Raw genomic sequence first — 18,857 nt, 5'->3', positions numbered from 1 at the left:
ATGTTGTCTGCTTTCTCTCCTTTTTCTCTTTAAAGGGGAGAAGGGACAGCTCTCAGCCTTAACCCACCCCACAGATGTCTCTCACACTAAAGATTCAGGATGTGCTGTAAGGGACACAGCCATGCTTAGTGCATGGAGACACGACTCTGCATTCAGTGGGCAGCCAAAATCCTGGAAGTGGAGAGATATTTTTTTAAAAATCTTTATTGTTCAGATTATTACAATTGTTCCTCTTTTTTCTCCCCATAGCTCCCCTCCACCCGGTTCCCACCCCATCCTCTGCCCTTATCTCCCCCCACCACTGGCCTCATCCATAGGTGTACGATTTTTGTCCAGTCTCTTCTCGCACCTCCCACATCCCTTTCCCCCCGAGAATTGTCAGTCCACTCCTTTTCTATGATTCTATTATATTCACCAGTTTATTCTGTTCATCAGATTTTTTTATTCACTTGATTTTTAGATTCACTTGTTGATAGATATGTATTTGTTGTTCATAATTTTTATCTTTACCTTTTTCTTCTTCTTCCTCTTCTTAAAGAACTAGAGGCCTGGTGCACGACATTCGTGCAATGGGGAAAAGGGGGGCAAGAAAGGGGGTCCTTTCAGCCCAGCCTGTGCCCTTTAGCAGTCGGACACCCTTAGGGCTGCCGCAGAGGCTGAAGAAGCTCCCACCACCTCCGCTGTGCTTGCCAGCCTTCAGCCTGGCTTGTGGCTGAGCATAGATCCCCCTGTGGGAGCACACTGACCACCAGGGGGCAGCTCCTGTGCTGAGCGTCTGCCCTCTGATGGTCAGTGCACGTCATAGCAACCAGTCATTAAGTAGTTTGGTCATTTGCATATTACCCTTTTATTATATGGATACCTTTCAGCATTTCATATAATACTGGTTTGGCAGTGATGAACTCCTTTAGCTTTTTTTTTTTTTTTTTTATCTGTGAAGCTCTTTATTTGACCTTCAATCCTTTAGCTTTTTCTTATCTGTGAAGCTCTTTATCTGACCTTCTATTCTGAATGATAGCTTTGTTGGGTAGAGTAATCTTGGTTGTAGGTTCTTGCTAGTCATCACTTTGAATATTTCTTGCCACTCCCATCTGGCCTGCATAGTTTCTGTTGAGAAATCAGCTGACAATCGTATGGGTGCTCCCTTGTAGGTAATTAACTGTTTTTGTCTTGCTGCTTTTAATATTCTCTCTTTGTCTTTTGCTCTTGGCATTTTAATTATAATGTGTCTTGGTGTGGTCCTCTTTGGATTCCTTTTGTTTGGGGTTCTCTGGGTTTCCTGGACTTTTAAGTCTATTTCTTTTACCAGATGGGGGAAGTTTTCGGTCATTATTTCTTCAAATAGGTTTTCATATCTTACTCTCTTTCTTATTCTGGCACCCCCATAATTCTGATGTTGGTACACTTGAAGTTGTCCCAGAGGCTCCTTACACTATCTTCATATTTTTGGATTCTTTTTTCTTTTTGCTTTTCCGGTTGGGTGTTTTTTGCTTCTTTGTATTTCAAATCTTTGACTTGATTCTTGTGATCCTCTAGTCTGCTGTTGGATCTCTGTATAATATTTTTTATTTCAGTCAGTGTATGCTTAATTTCTAGTTGGTCCTTTTTCATATCCTCAGGGTCTCGCTAAATTTATTGGCCTTTTCTAGAAAATTCTTGAAAAACCTTATAACCGTGGTTTTGAACTCTATATCCAGTCGTTTGCTTACCTCTATTTCTTTCATTTGTGACCTGTTTCTTTGTCTCCGCATTTTGGCTGCTTCCCTGAGTTGATAGAGTGGCTTTGTGTGCTAGGTGTCCTATAGGGCCCAGTGGCTCAGCCTCCCCAGTTACCTGAGGTGGACACTCTTGGTGCACCCCTTTGTGGGCTGTGTGCACAGTCTTGTTGTAGTTAAGCCTTGATTGTTGTTGGTATCACTGGGAGGAATTGACTTCCAGGCCAGTTGGCTGTGAGGATCAGCTGTGTCTACGCTGGGAGAACTTCTGTGCTGGAGACACCCTTATGAGACAAGACTTGCAAAAGCCTCTGTGCTCAGCTTGGATGGGGCGGAGTCTCAGGGCAGAGCAGACAACAATGGCTTCCTGTCAGCCCTGCCCTAAGAGGCCCCTGGGTCTCAGTGTCCCATGGTAATCGCTGCAAGCACCTCTGAGAGAAAGCCGTCCTCGAGTTTCGCCCACTGCCAGACAGATCAGTTTCTCCCTGAATGAGTCTGGGTCCCCAGAGTCTCGCCCGGAACTGGAGTTCAGAGCATTCGGGAGCTTTTGTCTCCCTCCCGATTGAGAAAGCCAGCCGTGTACTCAGTTGCCCGCCCTCTCTGTGCGCACACACCTCGGGACCTCTGCCTTCTGCAGTTCCTCTGATTCTCTGTTTGCTTTTCTCTTTCCTGACAGTTCAGTTTCTCCCCGAATGTCCCCAGAGTCTCACCTGCAACTGGAGTTCAGAGCATTTGGGAGCCTTTGTCTCCTTCCCGATTGAGAAAGCCAGCCGCATACTCAGTTGCCAGCCCTCTCTGCACACGCGCCTCTGTACCTCTGCCTTCTGCAGCTCCTCTGAGTCTCAGTGTGCTTTTCTCTTTCCTTCTAGTTGTAGAATTTCCACTCAGCCAGCCTTCCTGTGGTTCTGGATGATGTCCATTTTGTCTTTTAGTTGTAGTTTTGAAATGGTTGTGCAAGGCAGCAGTTTAGGTGTTTACCTATGCCACCATCTTGGTTTCTCCAATTTTGCATCTATTTATAAAAATCTCATGGAGCTTCAATTATGAAAAAGTCTTAGCTGTATAATTAACAACTTGAAAAATTTTAAAAATACTAAAAATCAGACAGACATTATTAGTATAGCCTATTAAAGATGGGCCTTTCTCTAATAAGGAACTCTGCTAATGTGGGCTGAGCTCTTGAACAAAGAAGGTGCAGCTGATAATAGATCAGGCCACAGGTAATTAAGCAGGTGACAAAAATGGGAAATAGTAAGGATAGTATGTTGGAATAGGAGATAACCCTGGTGGTGCTGAGTGTGGAAATAGAAAAATTCGTTATCAGTTATCACCTCTCAAGAGTGCTTTCTAGTTTGTGAATGAGGTCCTGTGTCATTTAATATTTTTGTTGGCCATTTTTAACATTTAGAGTTTTTCAATAAGTACCTCATTCAATGTGTGTTCCACAATGCTATTGAAAATCTTTTTTGGTGAATTAATTGTGTTGAATATATTACCTAGAAAATGCTCCTAGAATATTTTTTTTCCAAATAACTCAATGTCTATAATTCATAATCTGGAAAAGTATAGTGTACTGTAATAAAAAGAACAAAGTAATTGGGTTCAAAAAATCTGATTCAAAATCCTGGCTTAATCCCTTACTAACTGGGCAATTTACTAACTTGGGCAAGTAATAATTATTTTGATCCCAGGTAACACCATAAACTTTACCCATTTACTTTAGGATTCTGTGTCTTCTATATGTTTGTGTTCCTATTTTCCCATGGATTTGTCATTTTATTCAATTTTCTATTTTCTCTGGTTCTGATTCAGTTTACTTTTACTTTGCTTAATTTGTTACTTAAATAATTATTGAGTATTGCATGTTCGTGTTTTTATGTGTTGCCTCAAATTCTGCCTGGAGTGTTGCAGTATATAAACAAATTTTTTTAAAAGAGAGAGTTTATTTGAGAAGTGTTTGAAGAAGCTGTCAAACCTTTAAAATAGATTCTTCGCTTTCCTGAGAGATGTAACTTGAGGCTATGAGGAATCCCCAAATTCACAAGCTGGAGTGATTCTCACAAACGGGGCACCTCCATGTAACCAGCACGTAGATCAAGAACTGGAACATTATTTCTGCCTCAGAAGTCCTTCTTGCCACTACCATCCAGACACCACCCCACGCCCATAACCGCTGTCCTGACTTCTCATAGTATAGTGTGGTTTCTCTTGATTTTGAATTCCATGTAAGTGGAGTCATAGGATAGCTGCACTTTCTTGCACATTCTTTTTTTTTTTTTAAATTATGGTAAAATATACATAACAAAATTTGCCATTTTAACCTTTTTAAATGTACAGTTCTGTGGCATTAAGTATCTTCACATTGTTGCAACCATCCCCACTGGGCATCCACAGAATGTTTTCATCCTTCCAAACTCTTAACTCCCCACATCCGTTCTCGGCAACCACCACTCTACTTTTTCTCTATGGATATGACTACTTAGGTACCTAATTTAAGTGCAGTTATACAATATTTGTTCTTTCGTGGCTGTCTTATTTTACTTAGCATAGTATCTTCAGAGTTCATCCATGTTATAGCGCATGTCAAAATTTCCTTCCCTTTGAAGGCTCAGTGACATTATGCTTTTGTATATATCCTATTTTATTTATTCATCCATCGATGGACACCTCGTTTGCTTCCACCTTTTGGCTATTGTAAATAATACTAGGAAGATGATTGTACAAATATCTGTTCAAGTCTTCGCTTTTATAAGTTGTGTGTGTACCCAGAAGTGGATTACTAGACTGTACAGTAATTCTTAATTTTTGAAGGAATCACTATATCGTTTTTCCACACCAGTGGCCTCATTTTATGTTCCCACAGTTAAGAGTTCCACTTAACTTTTCTCCACATTATGAATGTAAGGTTCGTCGACATTGGTGTGTCGCTGTAGGTCATTTTTCTCATTGCTGTGCAGCATTCCATATGTAAATGAGCCACAGTATTTCTAACCATTCCGTGTTGATAGGCATTTAGGTGATTTCATACTACTTTTGCAGGGCATGTGACAATGAGGTCTCCAAGTCCGGTCATTTTGTTTAGTTTTTTACTTTCGTGCATAATGGAAAGGAAAGTCGTTATAAAGAAATTATTTGTACAGCTGACAAAACTTTCTGATCGTGGCACTTGGTATCACAAGTGGCAATGTGCAGCCCAGATTGGCCTGCGAGAAGGAACTTGCTGGGTCACTTACCTGGCAAGTTTAGGTGTCCAGCTTTAAGTATGTCTTGGTCCATGGCTCCAACAATTTCATTTATACTCAGCTCTGCTTTTGTCTGTGTTGCTTCCCTAGTAGACAACCAGTACGTGGAAACTGGACAACGTTTCCATAAGAGCGAGTAAAGCAAAATCCAAACATACAGCGAGGGGTTACTGGTATCTGGCAGCTCGTCTTTTCTTTCTTTTTCATATTAATTTTGCTCTTGTCAACATAATGTATATACATAATTTTGAAAGTTGCTACCAGGCTTATGAAAAGCTATAAAGGTCTGCCTCTCCCTCGCACTCTGTAGTCCTGCTTACCTGAGTGGACTGCTTCAAATCTCAGGGCTTTTTAATGGTGCTCTCCACAGTTCAAAGTAATACATTGATGCTGCTCTTTTTCATTTATCAATTGCGTACATTACATGCTGACTTCCTATTATGAACCATGACACTTGAACTCTTATTCTATCTCCTCTACCTCATTTTTGCATTTTCCAACTGCCCAAAATAATTATGTCACTATTGTATTATGAGTTTTGTTTACAACAGTGTTCACTGTTCATATTCGTTTATCTACATATTAGTTTCTTATTGCTCCTGTGACAGATAACCACAAACTTAGTATTTTAAAGCAACACACACTTATTATCATACATTTTTGGGGGTCAGAGGTCCCAAATGGATCCTATGGGGCTAAAATCAAATGCTGCACTCCTCCCGGAGGCTCGAGGCGGGAATCGGGTCTTTCCCTTTTGCAGCCTCTGGGGGCTTCATCCTTCTGACCTCTGTTTGCATCACTGACATCGGCTTCTCTGACTTGACGTTGACTTCTGTTCCCCCCCCCCCCGCCCCTATTTTCCTTATAAGGACCTTCGTGATCACATTGGATCCACACAGATAAATCCAAACCACTCTTCTTAAGACCCTTAATTTAATCAGACCAGGGAACCCCCTTTGCCATGTAATCTACTCTCAGATTCTGGGGATTATGACATCTTTAGAGGGGTCCTTATTCTGCCTACCACTATATATACTAGTATATATTCTTCTTCTACTTCTCCATCTCCTACTCAACTGTGAGCACCTTTTAAGAACATATAAATAATTGAACATTCAAGGAGAGTGATGCTCACTATCACCCTTGCCTTAGAGTTTTATATATTCCTTGTAGAAGCCTTGAATGTAGAGAGGAGAGAAAACAAGAAAATATGGGCTTGGAGAGATCCGTTCTTGGAATTTTGTAGAAGACAAAACCCTTATGTTTAAATTCTATCTGCCCTTGTGCCTCAGATCCAGGTACATGGCTGGTCTTGTGAGCCCGTCCCTTCCACCTTGGCCCTGAGCAGCTGTAGAGCTCATTTTGTATGTAGTTTGGGTCATCTTGGTGGGATTCCATATCTAGGTTACTGCTCAGGTCTGGCATGGAGAGCCTGGTAATTGGGTTTCTGTGACTTAGAGACACTTTGGGGCTCTGGCTTTAAAAAGCCATTTCCACTGAAGACAGAAAGAAGCATATAGATACACTAAGGTTAGTAGCATTGCCGAGAGAGGAAATATGGAATGAGAAATAAAACAATAGGACTGCTTTTTTATTTTTCCTGAGCTGAGTGCAATGAAATCAGAACCAAAAATGCTTAGAATTGGTTAATGATGCAGAAATTGGCCCTTGTCTTTAAAGCAGAGTTTCTAGATCAACCCTTTTGATTTGGGGTTGGACAATCCTTCCTTGTTGAGGGTTGTCCTGTGCATTGTAGGATATTGAGTGATATTCCTAGCCTCTACCCACCAGATACTAGTAGCAGCAACCCCCTGCTCCAAGTTTTGACAGCCAGACATGTCTCTGGATGTGGCCAACCCAGGTTGAGAACTGCTACTCTAGGGAATACTTCGAAGGACCCAGCAGTCAGCTATGCCACTGGGTTTTTTTGAACTCTCTATTGTCACCATTAATGTGACTGTGGCGTTCCCTTCCTGCAAAAGTAGAAGATTGTTTACCTTCAGCCTTGTTGTGAGTATGTCTTCTTAATCATACCAAAGTACTTTAAACCAATGCTCTCCCCACCCACCCACTAACACGTGGCACGCTACTCTAGTATAACCCTGTTGCATGCCTTCCAGCCAGCAGGGCCTTTCTGGGTTTTCCTGTGATAGCTGAACATGTCCCAGTTCTCTAGTTCTTGTAGGTCCGTGGTTGAGGTCATTGTTGTGACACTCTTTAGTTACCTAACAATCCGGAGAGCTATAATTATGAGGAGAAGGAGGGTGGGTCTCTTTAAGTTGGTAGTTTCAGCAATATAGGGTGGGTCATTCATTCATTCTTCAGCCAAATTCATTGAATACCATGTGGGCTGTTCTTGGAACTGGAGATATACTACACAATGCACTTACCTTCTTGGAGCCTTTTCTTATTGAGGCAGAGACCTTGTATGGTCAAGGCTGGTATGTGTTTGATTTACAGTTTGTATGACATCAGGACCTCAGAACTTTGTATGTTACAATTAGTTGATATGACTCTTAAGTCTTTTTTAATCTTTAGGTTCTCCCTCTATTATTTCCCTACTTTGACAATTTTTTATTGAGAAACCAGGTTGCTGTTAGAGGGGCAATGTTTCACAGTCTAGTTATTGCTGGTCATCTCTGTGATATTATTTCCCATGTTCCTTTGTCCCTGCATTTCCTATAAGTTGATATTTTGATGGAGAGGCTTGGCTGTTACCCTGGGGATGTGGCTTTTCGGGTAAGACCCCTCCATGGGTGTTTCTTCGTGAGGCACATAATGAGCCGTCCTCTTTCTCTTCCTGGGTCAGCAGTCATTGATGGTCATAGCCTGGATCCATTGACTTATTAGGGTTTGAAATATGTGACTTTCTAATTCTGTCTTTCCTCCTTTACTTACCAGTTGGAGTACATCTATAAAGAGAACCATTTTCCTAACTAGGAGTTACAATTCATAGGGAAATCAGGATAAGTGCTTGATTTATTTTTTTCCCCCTTTACCAGTTTTCAGAATTAATGGATAGTTTCCTAGTATCTCCCAAAGGTGACCCTGGCTGGCTTACCTGCTTTCCTCTATCCTTTCTTCCTTCTCTTAAACATTTGATATATTTTCATATATTACTGTTATCATTCCTACTGATGCTTGATTATCCATTTTTTTTGGCCAAGTTTGCTAAGTTTTTGGCTTTTACTCAGAGTAAGAGGAAAGCTATTGGAGGGTTTTGAACATAGGAGTGGTATGTTCTGGAAGAGATCATTCTGGAGTTTGTGTGGCCAACAAAAAGTGTAGAGGGTACCAGGGAGGAAGCAGAGAGACTAGTTACCAGGAAGTTACAGCAATCCAGTCATGACATGGTATCAGGGTGTTTAGGTGGAAAGAATGGTGAGATTCTGGATATTTTACATTTCAAAGAAGCTTGTTTGGGGAGGAGAGAAGGATGTGGAGCAAAGTTGATCCCTCCTCATGCTCCATTTTTATCTTTATTATTCCTTACTGCTATGCCTTTATATGAATTCAATTATTTATTTACGTTACTATCTGCCTCCCTGTTGTCACTAACCAGTGACTATGTTCCCAGTGTGGATTCCTTACCTCTAAAGGGAGGAGGGGTGGTTAGTTCTGTGAGCCCATCTGGGAGAAGTTGGCTCCTAGTTGAAATACCCAGAGCAAGTTGGCAGGTGAGGGTTTAGAGAGGTATCCTAGGACTCTCCTAGGAACTTCCTCTCGCCCACATGCACCTCTGTAGAGTTACATTCAGGGAGCCCTCTGAGCAGGTGCAGAGCTGAAGGGGATTTTGTGAAAATGAGGGAAAAGTGGGGTCAAAGCTGCCCAGAGCCATGATGCAGGCTTGGGTTTCAGCACTCACTTCCCCCTTTGCCCAGCACCCTGTCCAGGGCTACACCTGAGCATGCCCGTGGGTCCCTGGTAAAAGGCTGCAGCGGGATAAAAGTGAACACACCGGCATCTTAGCCCAGCCCTGCCTCCAGCTGTGTGCCCTCAGTTCTGTCCTCTGTGAAACGGTAGAACTTTGCAAGTACTTACCAGTTCTTTCACCCCAGCTTGGCCCCGTGTGTGTGGACTTGAGGTGCTGGAGAACAAGAATTCTTGCTAAAATAAAATTCTAATTTGTTCTAGTATTTCTTCTCAACAAGCCGTGGTTGCCAGATTTTAAAATGCATTAGAGGAAGTGAGTCAGATACGTTCTTCATACGTGACAATGAAAGTACACTCAGTCCCAAGTTCTAAATGCTGTGAAAAATTGTGTTCTTTAAATAAATAAACACAGGATGAAGCTCTCAGGCTTCAAAATATACGTTTTCCCTTTCCTGCCTCATTCATGTTTGGTCCCTTTTGTAAAGTATGTAGCACTGTGATGCTCTTCAGCATCAGCTTGCAGATAGAAAACCGTGGGCTCCTGTCGCTTGCATTTCCAGGTGGTATTTGCCCATGGCAGGGCTCTGCCGGTCCAGAAGTCTTTGCCTCAGAGTCCAGCTTCCCCCCAATTAATGCAGTTAGTTTATTCCTCTTTCTGAGGATTGCCATATATAGAAAAAAAATCTAATTATGTTCACTGGGCAGTCATTCCCATGTCTCTCTTGTGGAACATGAGTGATTTTGTTACTCCCACCACGAGTAAGCGAAACTTCCTCAGGGTGTCTGGCTTCTATTCGAGAGCATCCCTGGAAGGTGGGGGAATAGTTGAGATTCGCTGAGATAAACTCTTTTACAAAAGTATGATACTGTGGCTTTATTTTTTTTTCCAGCCTGCGTGGTGCAAAGGACTTTTCATTTCACTGAGGTGAAAACTGGGTCTGTGAGTGGAGTGACTTTCTTTAAAAAAAAAAAAAAAAATCAGAAACCAATTACTTGATATGCAGAGCTGAAAGCCTCGTTCTCTTAACGAAATCAGTGCAGTGTGCACTGCCGGTAACCTGAGCAGAGCGGCTGACATCTCTTGATTACAGCCAGAGGTGGAAGGACCCAAACTTGCAGGCTCTCCCTCCCCCTCGAGAGATTGTTAGTCCAGTCCTTTACAGAGGTTCGCCTTGGCTCTCTGTCATCACCGGGACGCTGGCGGGGGATGAGTGTCATGGTTACAATAGAGTGTGCTAACATATCACAACCATGAAAGCCCAGCGGGAAAGGCTGCAGATTCCGGGGCTGACCTTGGAGTAAGTATTGTCTGTCTTTAATATTTTAATGCTTTCTGCATGGCACTCGCGTTCCTGCCACCAATAGCTCTTTAGCATTTGTTGGTACTGACAGCCTCAGAGCACTGCAGTGTGAGGTGGAGGAACATGTCTTAAACGCATGGCATTCGGTTTCAGCTGATGTGGAAACCCAGACCCTGCATTTTTTGCACTGCAGTGTGAGGAAAAGCATTGCTGCATTATTGAAAGTTACTAAACCTCAGTGCTGGAAACATCTTAACAGCTCATTTGGAAAGAATGTGTCAGCAGGCCATGGTGTGTCTGTCTTTCTCTCTTTCTCTCTACTGTTTGTTTATCCCCGTGCTGTCTTTTCCTAAAGAAAGGCCTCTGTCTGCACTGAATGATAGACGACATGGCAATGGATTAGAGTGAAGAGAAGGGTTATTTGTGACATTCATTAGATGCCATCCATGTTTTATCTGTGCAACAGAATATTAATGAACTGTGGTACATTTTGAATCCTTTCTGCAGATTCTCCAGCCACTGCGTACAGTGTGTTTACCTAGTTGAGCTCTGTGTTTGCTTAGCTGTTTTTTTTAACCCATTAACTCATCTGACCACCTTCTGATTTGATGTCACCTCCTGAAAATGTCCACATCTAATCTGTGGCGCAGAAGTTAAACATCTGTGTTGCAGGAAGTGTCAGCAAATTTTTATTTTAAATCGGTTAGTCAAAAATGCAGAAGCCTGAGTTAGTCTGTGCTGGCACACTTAAAATAATAACCAGCAAAATGTAAATTGGTAGAAAAGCATAAATATCCTTTTTTTCTAACTTACAATATAGATATAAAATTACATTTTGGTTGAAATCTGTACAACCCAAATTATCTCCTAATGGGCTGCTTCTAGGAAGAGAATGATGCCCAGTTCCTAATATTAATTATTTCTCTTGAATTCTGTAGATGTGTCATGCAAGAGAAATTATTTCCTTCATTAGTAAATGAATAAAACCAGGACATTTCTGAAATGATTGGAATACTTTTCTAATCAGTTCTTGTTCTAAAATTGTATACCAATTTAATACTAACGAGACTCACTTATAAAAAGTTAGAGGGCTCTTCCAACCTTCTTGCTAGATGTGGTGTTTTTCATAATAGAGATATAAATAGTATTTACCTATCACCCTAGTATTTTGCCCCCATCTCCATCCCAACATTCAGCCCTCACCATGGAGGGGGAGTATTTTAATGGCATATATTGATTACCCTCCTCTCTCCAACATTCTGGAAATCCTCAGCTGAATGCCCATAGCTCTGTGTTTAAGACCCAGATTTTGCTTTCACCGGCTTCTGGTTGTGCTGCTTCCTTGATTTCTTTGGACTTAATATATATCATTTCATATTATGCCTTTCCTCCCTCCCTCCCTCCCTCTACCTTTCCCCCTCGTATCCTTTCTTTCTTCCTTCTTTCCTTTCTTTCTTTTTCAGCATCTCATCCACATCAAGAGACACTTCAAAGTAACTTTTAAAAATACAAACTCGGCTATATCAAATGTTTTGTTTGTAATTTGGAAGGCCAAGGTGTGCCACCTCAGTCCTGATGACTTTGCCAAGGATGAACAGGACATATGGGTCAGCAACACGGGGGATTCCCCGGATTTTGTTTGGGTTTCAGGCCACACACCCTCAGTAGAGCCTCTACCCTAATAAATACTAATGTGCCTTTAAAATAGATGACTCCTCCACTTCGGCTCGAGGTAATAGAACATAAGATCACCCTTAAATGTCATTGTAGTGTTAGCCTGAAGTTTAATTTGAACCTTTCGTTTAACGTGAGATGTAAAGTTACTCTTAGGTAGACATAGCTAATTTTACATTCATTCAAGGAGGAAGCTAGTTCTGCGGTGCTGGGTAAAGTCAGTTTCCAAACACTGCAGAGAAAGGTTATAATGGGAAGCCTTATCATAGATTTTACTGAAAGAAGACTTAATGTATCGTATATTATTTTAATTATGTGGGGCCCTTATAGCAGACCATATGTGTAGAAGAGTTTTTGGGTGTTCTCTCATGAGACATTATTATTGTTCTTTCAGGAAAGTTTATTCCATAGGTACTGCAGCCAGGAACTACTCTACCAGCAGATTGTACACCCTATAGATTCAATTCAGAATCTTCCATGTCACTTATCAGTAGCATGGGGCATTTTTTGATTCGAGTTCCAGAAATTGAGATCCTGGCTGTGAGACACCAAATATGTAAATATTTCAGAAATTAATGGATCATTTATTTAGAGGTTTATGACTTGTAGCTAGCCTGAGCATGGCTTTCCAGTTTCTGGGAAAGAAAGTGGGTTGTTTTCCTTCTTTCTCTTTTTTAATTAAGTGTGGGATTACACGCGTGGGCGCTGTGTAGCACACCCTACAGGCCCCAGCTAGCAGACCTGGGTGGTATCAGTGCCTAACCATGTTTATTTTAGGCCTGGAAGGTGGCAGATAAGACTGGCCTGGATACATCGATGGCTTTATCAGCGGGCATTCCTGAGAGCTTTCCAGTGAGCTGCTAAGTTCGAGTACAGTATGTTTAAGGGCAGTAGCTTTCGAATGTGCTCTGAATATATGGGACACCGGTTTCTTAGTTTACCAAGAGCTGGCACCAAACCAGAGGATGGTTTTAGAAGATATAAAACATTTTATTTAATAAATTGGAGCATTTTGAGCAATAACTCTATGTTTCAGTAAGACAAATAACAGCCAGTTCTCAACTATCCATGTAATGGGAAACAGCGATGGCGTAAAGAATTTGGTAAGCCTGAATCTGACTTCTTAGCAACTGTAGCCACTGCTCCATTCATTGAAGAGGCACAACCTGCCTGAATTAGCCAGGAAATAGCTCTGTTCCACTACCCCTTTCTCTGAGGTAGGAACACGGTGTGGCGGACGTAGAGAGGCAGAATGTTCTAGAAGAGATCCATTGCACTGTAGCGGGAGGACCTTGTGCTCGCTGCAGCTTTAGAACCTGGGCTAGAATACCACATTAATTCTTACTTTGATTTTGCCATGTAAAAGTAATTGGGAGTTGACTAGTATCAACTTCATACTTTGATAGATGTGTTGGCAAAATTCTTATAAGTAAGATATCTGACAAACTTAAGTTTTCTTTCTTCTCTGAAAGAGACAGGAGTCCAAAAGAGGGGAAAAGATAAAGGGACTAGCAACTTATCACCCCAAGATGGATATTTGAGAGTTGGCTGGTACATGCATTTGGTGGTGTGGATGGGATGGAGGGGGGAGGGGATTATTGTAGTCCATTGATAGATGGATTTGAAAAAAAATCTCTGAAACGAAAATAGTTTATAGCTCTATGTAAGAAATTTTTAAGATATTTATTATGAATATAAGTATATTTGATCATTGCCCCTGAGGACCAGAGAAATGTTGTTGGGTGCTTTTCCTATGGAGTCCTTAAAGACATCTCTTCCTATATGGAAGGGTTTGTTGCTTTGCTATTTAAAAACTACAGTATTTAACCTGAATTTTCTATTATGTGATAACCACTTCCCTTTGGTTCTCTAAAATTTTACCATTGATTCTAAATCAGAAATAAAATATGCTCCCTATAAAACAGCACTGCGTTTTCTTTGCAAAAATCACATGTCAAAAGTATCTGCCAGGTTGCTTTGTGACAAAGGACAGGCACAAATGAAAATGGCAGCAGTGGTGTTGAGCATGTAGATTTCAGCAGGAAGCCTTGTACTTGTTCTGCGTTTAAAAGCTGAAAAAGGACAAGTGATGAGATGATTGCCCAGTGGTATTGATAGGCATGCTGGAGCGATTCTGGCCTAAAGGGAACACGGTCCCTTAAATGAGCTATGCTATTTTTACTGCCACAATTTCTCCCACTTGGAATGACATTATTTTAACTTTCAGTCTCACTCCACGGAGCCTGAGTCCAACCCCATCCAGCCCAGGCAGTCCCTGTAGTCCTCTCTTCGCTTTTCACTTCTGGAGGTAAGCACGCTCCCGTGCCTGCCAAGGCCTTTGCTGTGTCTTCCCCTTCCCTTCCCCCCACAGTCTTTGAGCACTTTGGACTCTGCAATGCACAATAAACAGTTTCTTCTTAATTGTTGTCCTAGCTGTAACGTAGAGAGTGAGGAGACCGGTTGAGTCGTTTGCCGGATGACTTACAGGCGCACTGAGAGCGGGCGCTGTGCTTGTTCCATTTGGCATCTCTTGCTGATATTGCACTCAGTGTCTGATGACTAGTTGTTTGTTTGACTCCCGTGTGAATATTACAGTGATACCTATTGCTTTCTTAGCAAATGATCTGCACTAAATTCCACAACTTTTTATGAATCTTGCATAATGATATAATTTATTACAATTCTAGAAAACATTTTCTAATTCATGTTAGAGTATCACAATATCTGTGGCCACAAATGATTTTGTATTCTGTTATTTACAGGACAAAGTATTTAACTTGTGTAAATGGATTAGTATTTTTAAGTGGCTTTATTCTTTTAGGACACCAGTTACATACATGTCCTCCCCCTCACTCATCGGCTGATACATAAATTCTTTAGGAACTCTACTTGCATTTTAGCCCAGTTTGTTACAGAATACATGATAGAAAATACTGATGGTATTGTATGTATGGCACATGTGTTCTAATAGAATTTTCATTAATTCAATATCTATGGGTATAGTGGGTCTCCTGGTATCTAATAAGAGACACATAAAGTACCCAGCATTCCCTCATCCTTCCTGTCTTTTATTATTATTATTATTATTATTATTATTATTAGGGATAAAGTAGAATCAAACTCTCAGTTGATGGAAAGAATAAATTCTTTATTAATGTATACATTTTATTTCATATATGTAAATAAATGAAGAATTTTCTACTCATGGCCAGTTCCTTAAAAAGAGAAACTTAGAAGCTTTATGCTTGGATGATATCAGTACCATAATTTAACATTTACTCCTCTCATTTTTTTCTAAAATAAGATTTAAATAAAATCTGTGAAGAAGAATTGACTAGGGAAATGAAGTAATGGCTTTGAACTTTGGTCCTACTCTTTTGCTGATAGAATTACATTTATTATTATAAAAAATGACTTTGAACCTGAAAGTTCCATGTAATAGCTTTTATGAAGCTCTGAATAGAATAGATCCTAAAACATAGGAAAGTTTTTGGCAATCCAGAGAATCACATTGCGCTGGTAATTTGTCTATTTTTGGTGATCCAGCCACAGGTAATTGGACTGTCTTCTGAATTTTTTCTTCGGTATAGCATGTCTTCATTAAATGCTCACATTTGCTTTTCTTTTTCCTTCTTAAAGACAATGGGCTATTCAAAATGAAGCTGCTCTCACTAGTTGGAGGAGGACAGGGTCAGACTAAAGGCCAGGGCAGTACAGAGGAGGATGAAGCTCTGGAGAGTATTTTTGGAGAAAGGGTTTTTGGAACTGATAATATTTGAGCTGGACCTTGACAGATCTTGGGGTTTCAGTGGGGAGAGATGGTGGTGAAGGACAAAAACAGACAAAGAATAAAACAGAGGCAAGGGGCTGAGAAAGTGTGGCGCATTGTAGAAAAGGTGTGTGCAGCTAAAACACAGGGTGGATGGATAGAGAAAAGCGTGGAGTTGTACAGAGCTTGATGTGGACTTAAAAATGAATTTGGAAATATGCTATGTAGGGCCTTGAATACTGAGCTAAAATGTTTGACTTTCATTATGCCAAGATCCGAGTGTACTGGAAGATTTTTTTTTTTTGAATAAGGAAATAACCAATCTGAGCTCAGACTGAGAAAATTTACCTTTACTAGTATAAAGAATCGGTTGAATTTTAGGCAGAAAATGCAGTGAGGATGCTGGCACAATATTTCATGAGTCAATTGCAATGAATTAAATTGACATTTACAAAATACAGTTGACCAAATGTTTCTAGCTACATTATCTCATTCAGTTTAATCCACCTGACACCACTATGAGGCAGGAAAGCATATTGCTTCTGTTTATGGATGAAGATGCTAACACACTTAGAAATTAAGTCACTTAATTAGCCTGGGATTCAAAATGAAGTCTCAGATCTTTCCACTGTGGCTACCTTAAGACATACCTATTGCTATGAGATCATGAATATGGAGTTTTAATTATCTGGTTTAGGTGGACCTTGTGACCTCCTTGAGTCATTTCTATTTTCCCCAGTGCCTCTCTCAATGCCTGGCATATAGTAAGTGTTTGAGAAATATTTATTAAAGAATGAATTGAAAATAGAAGCTATATGAACAGTGCTCTTCAGAAATAAACCACCAGGTAAATATACAATAATACAATTGTGATTCTCACTCACAGACCAAGAGTGTGGGAGATTCTGCTCCACACAGTCACGGAGGGATTCAGGGAATCTTCAACAGCTGGCCTTCAAGGTTGCCCTGGGCACGAACATCCCGCTGGTGGTGCGAGGGCAAAGAGAATGGGAGGTGGTGCAATGCCAGACGTGAAGGTGGCATGCATCACTCCCAGTCATACTTCATTGCCCAGAACTTAGTATTATGACTACACCTAAGGACAAGGAAGGCCAGAACGTATAGCTCGCCTAGCAATCTTTGCACAGAAGTTGATGAAAAAAAAGGTGTCCATAGTAGGTGTTCAGTCAATATTTTTAAATGCATGATTGACACTGAGATTTCTAGCCTTCACTGAATAGAACTCAAGAAAGCAGAGTTGGAGAGGGAGGCAAATTTAGTGATGATGAGGAATGAAGACATCTCTAGATAGAGATACGTGGTTGGCAGCGTGGAATTGGGTTTATCTGATAGTGGGCCCTAAAATGATTACCTAATATGAATTGGAGAGATTCCAGATATGTTCATGATGCTATCACAGAAGAGCATGCATTGCATCCCTGAAGAGAATTTTCTTTTTCTTCCGTCGATTGTGATGGATCAGATTTCTTTTTTTGTTTCTTCTCTGTGAGTGGGGTTTGGAGGTCTGGGGAAGACTGGTGGTGGCGAGCATAACTGTGCCTGTGCCCTTTGGAGGCGCTGACACAGAGTTTCTAAATATGGCCATGAAGACTGTTCCTTTCATAGAAAAGCCTGGAGCAGGCTGTGTTGAGAGGTGAGAGGCTCTCCTCCTCCCGGCGTCTCCCGCTCAGGCCTCCAGAAGGTACAGAGAGAAGAGATCTGCAGCTCCCCTGGCAGCTCAGTGTTGCTAAGTGCAAGTTAAGTTTAGTTTGTTTTGCCTGGGAATGCAGCTTCACACTGCTGCTGAGGGGTTACAGCAAGGCGAAGCTTGGCTCAGTATGAGGGGTAGACTTTTCTGAGAAAGCTTTCTGCACGTAGAATGGCTGCCTCATCAGACCGTCCATTTCGTGCCACCGGAAGTTTTCACCAGAAGGCCAAGTTCCCACCCACCTGGGAAGAGGCAGAGGTCATTCCTGCATTGAGCAGAGTAATAGACCACATTTTCCCCAAAGGTCCTTCCATCCTGAAATTCCGATGTTTCCATGGTCTTCCTGCAGGACTGGAGTGAGAGAGGCAAAATACACCATTTGTCCACAAGCTAAAAAAAATTAAAATGGCCCAAATATCAGTTTATTGTACCAACGTGACAGAGAACATTTTTAGAACCTTAAGTGGGATCTTGGTATTTCTTCCCTTTCCTCCTTCTGAAGCAACCATAGCCACTCAGGATTTCCATGGTCCACACTACTTACTTACATGGACCACCATTTGGTGGGGGTGCAGATGAGGATGATGCCAGTGCCTATGAGTGATGTGGGTGCAACCTGTGCCAGCTGGTAACTGGGACCGTGATTAGATAGCAGGATTGCGAAGGAGCTCCCTCACGTTACTCTCTCAGTATCTTTCCTGGCCCTGAGCACGCCTTCCCCTCAATAGGGACCCAGGAAGCAGCTGGGGGCCCGCCACCATGGCTCAGTGACATTCTATCACAATACAGGGATGTCCTTTAGTTTTTCCACTTCACACCCCACCTTCTGAGTGGATGGCAACCATCAGAGCATCTGCTGTGCTTTCCGTTACCCCTATTTCACTTCGTCTGTCCTTTTAGTGGCCTTCCTGTTTGGTTCCTGGAGTCTCAAGGTGGTAGACAGTCAGCTCTGAGTCTCAAGAAGGTAGACAGCTCGGCAGTGGAGCGGGTATTCCATTCCTTCTCCCCAGTCCCCCTCCCTGTTTCAGCGGAGAACACACATGCCACATGGCTAGTAGGTCACAGTACGAGTTTCTGAGAATATTGTCACTGTGCTGTAAACTTCACGGCGACAATCATTTTGGTCTGTTGTGTGTGTGTTTTTTCAAATGTGTAACCACACACCGAAAATAGCGCCTGACACTCCAGTCTGTATGAATGGAATGAATGACTGTTATTCGCTGGAACTGAAGCCTAGTCTCGTGTTTTCACATATGTGGTACATAAGCCCTGAGAATGGTGCCAGCACCTTGGGAAGTAGGGCATACATTTTGATTCTTCCATAAATATTAAATGATGGCTGTCAACATGTGAAGACCGAGTATCCGTTATACATGAAGGTTCAAGGACAAAGGAGAAAGGCTTTATTAAAGAAAGGTAAACCTCAGGGTGTATTGGAGAACGTACCTGGCTATGATGCGGGACAGAGAAAATGATCTAGAAGTCATGGCAGACCACATGCCGAAGAGGATTAGTCACCGGAAGGACAGGTGGTTAGAATGTAAGGTCCGAGGGGTGCGGCCTGCCTCTCTTGTC

At 41.6% G+C, this 18,857-nt stretch overlaps 1 protein-coding gene across 10 annotated transcripts in view; it reads left to right on the top strand.

Moving 5' to 3' along the window:
* MAST4 (microtubule associated serine/threonine kinase family member 4) overlaps nucleotides 1-18,857 on the top strand; it is a 310,042-nt gene that overhangs the window by 105,330 nt on the left and 185,855 nt on the right. For 2 of the 10 annotated variants that reach the window (XM_080677590.1, XM_080677581.1), the window contains exons 1-2: nucleotides 9,856-10,128; nucleotides 14,033-14,113. The exons of 4 other annotated variants lie outside the window; for them this stretch is intronic. In XM_080677590.1, coding sequence (XP_080533716.1) covers nucleotides 10,082-10,128; nucleotides 14,033-14,113 — 128 coding nt within the window. In that variant the 5' untranslated portion in view covers nucleotides 9,856-10,081. Of the gene's footprint in view, nucleotides 1-9,855; nucleotides 10,129-11,594; nucleotides 11,739-14,032; nucleotides 14,114-18,857 lie in introns of those variants that run through there. 4 more of the 10 variants (XM_080677582.1, XM_080677589.1, XM_080677586.1 and 1 more) reach the window with 3 other exon arrangements.

The sequence above is a fragment of the Plecotus auritus genome (genome assembly GCF_963455305.1).
Source record: "Plecotus auritus genome assembly, chromosome: 7".
NCBI classification, from domain to species: domain Eukaryota; kingdom Metazoa; phylum Chordata; class Mammalia; order Chiroptera; family Vespertilionidae; genus Plecotus; species Plecotus auritus.
The sequence above is the reverse complement of the archived record's forward strand: the minus strand, read 5'-3'. Positions and strand labels throughout refer to the sequence as shown.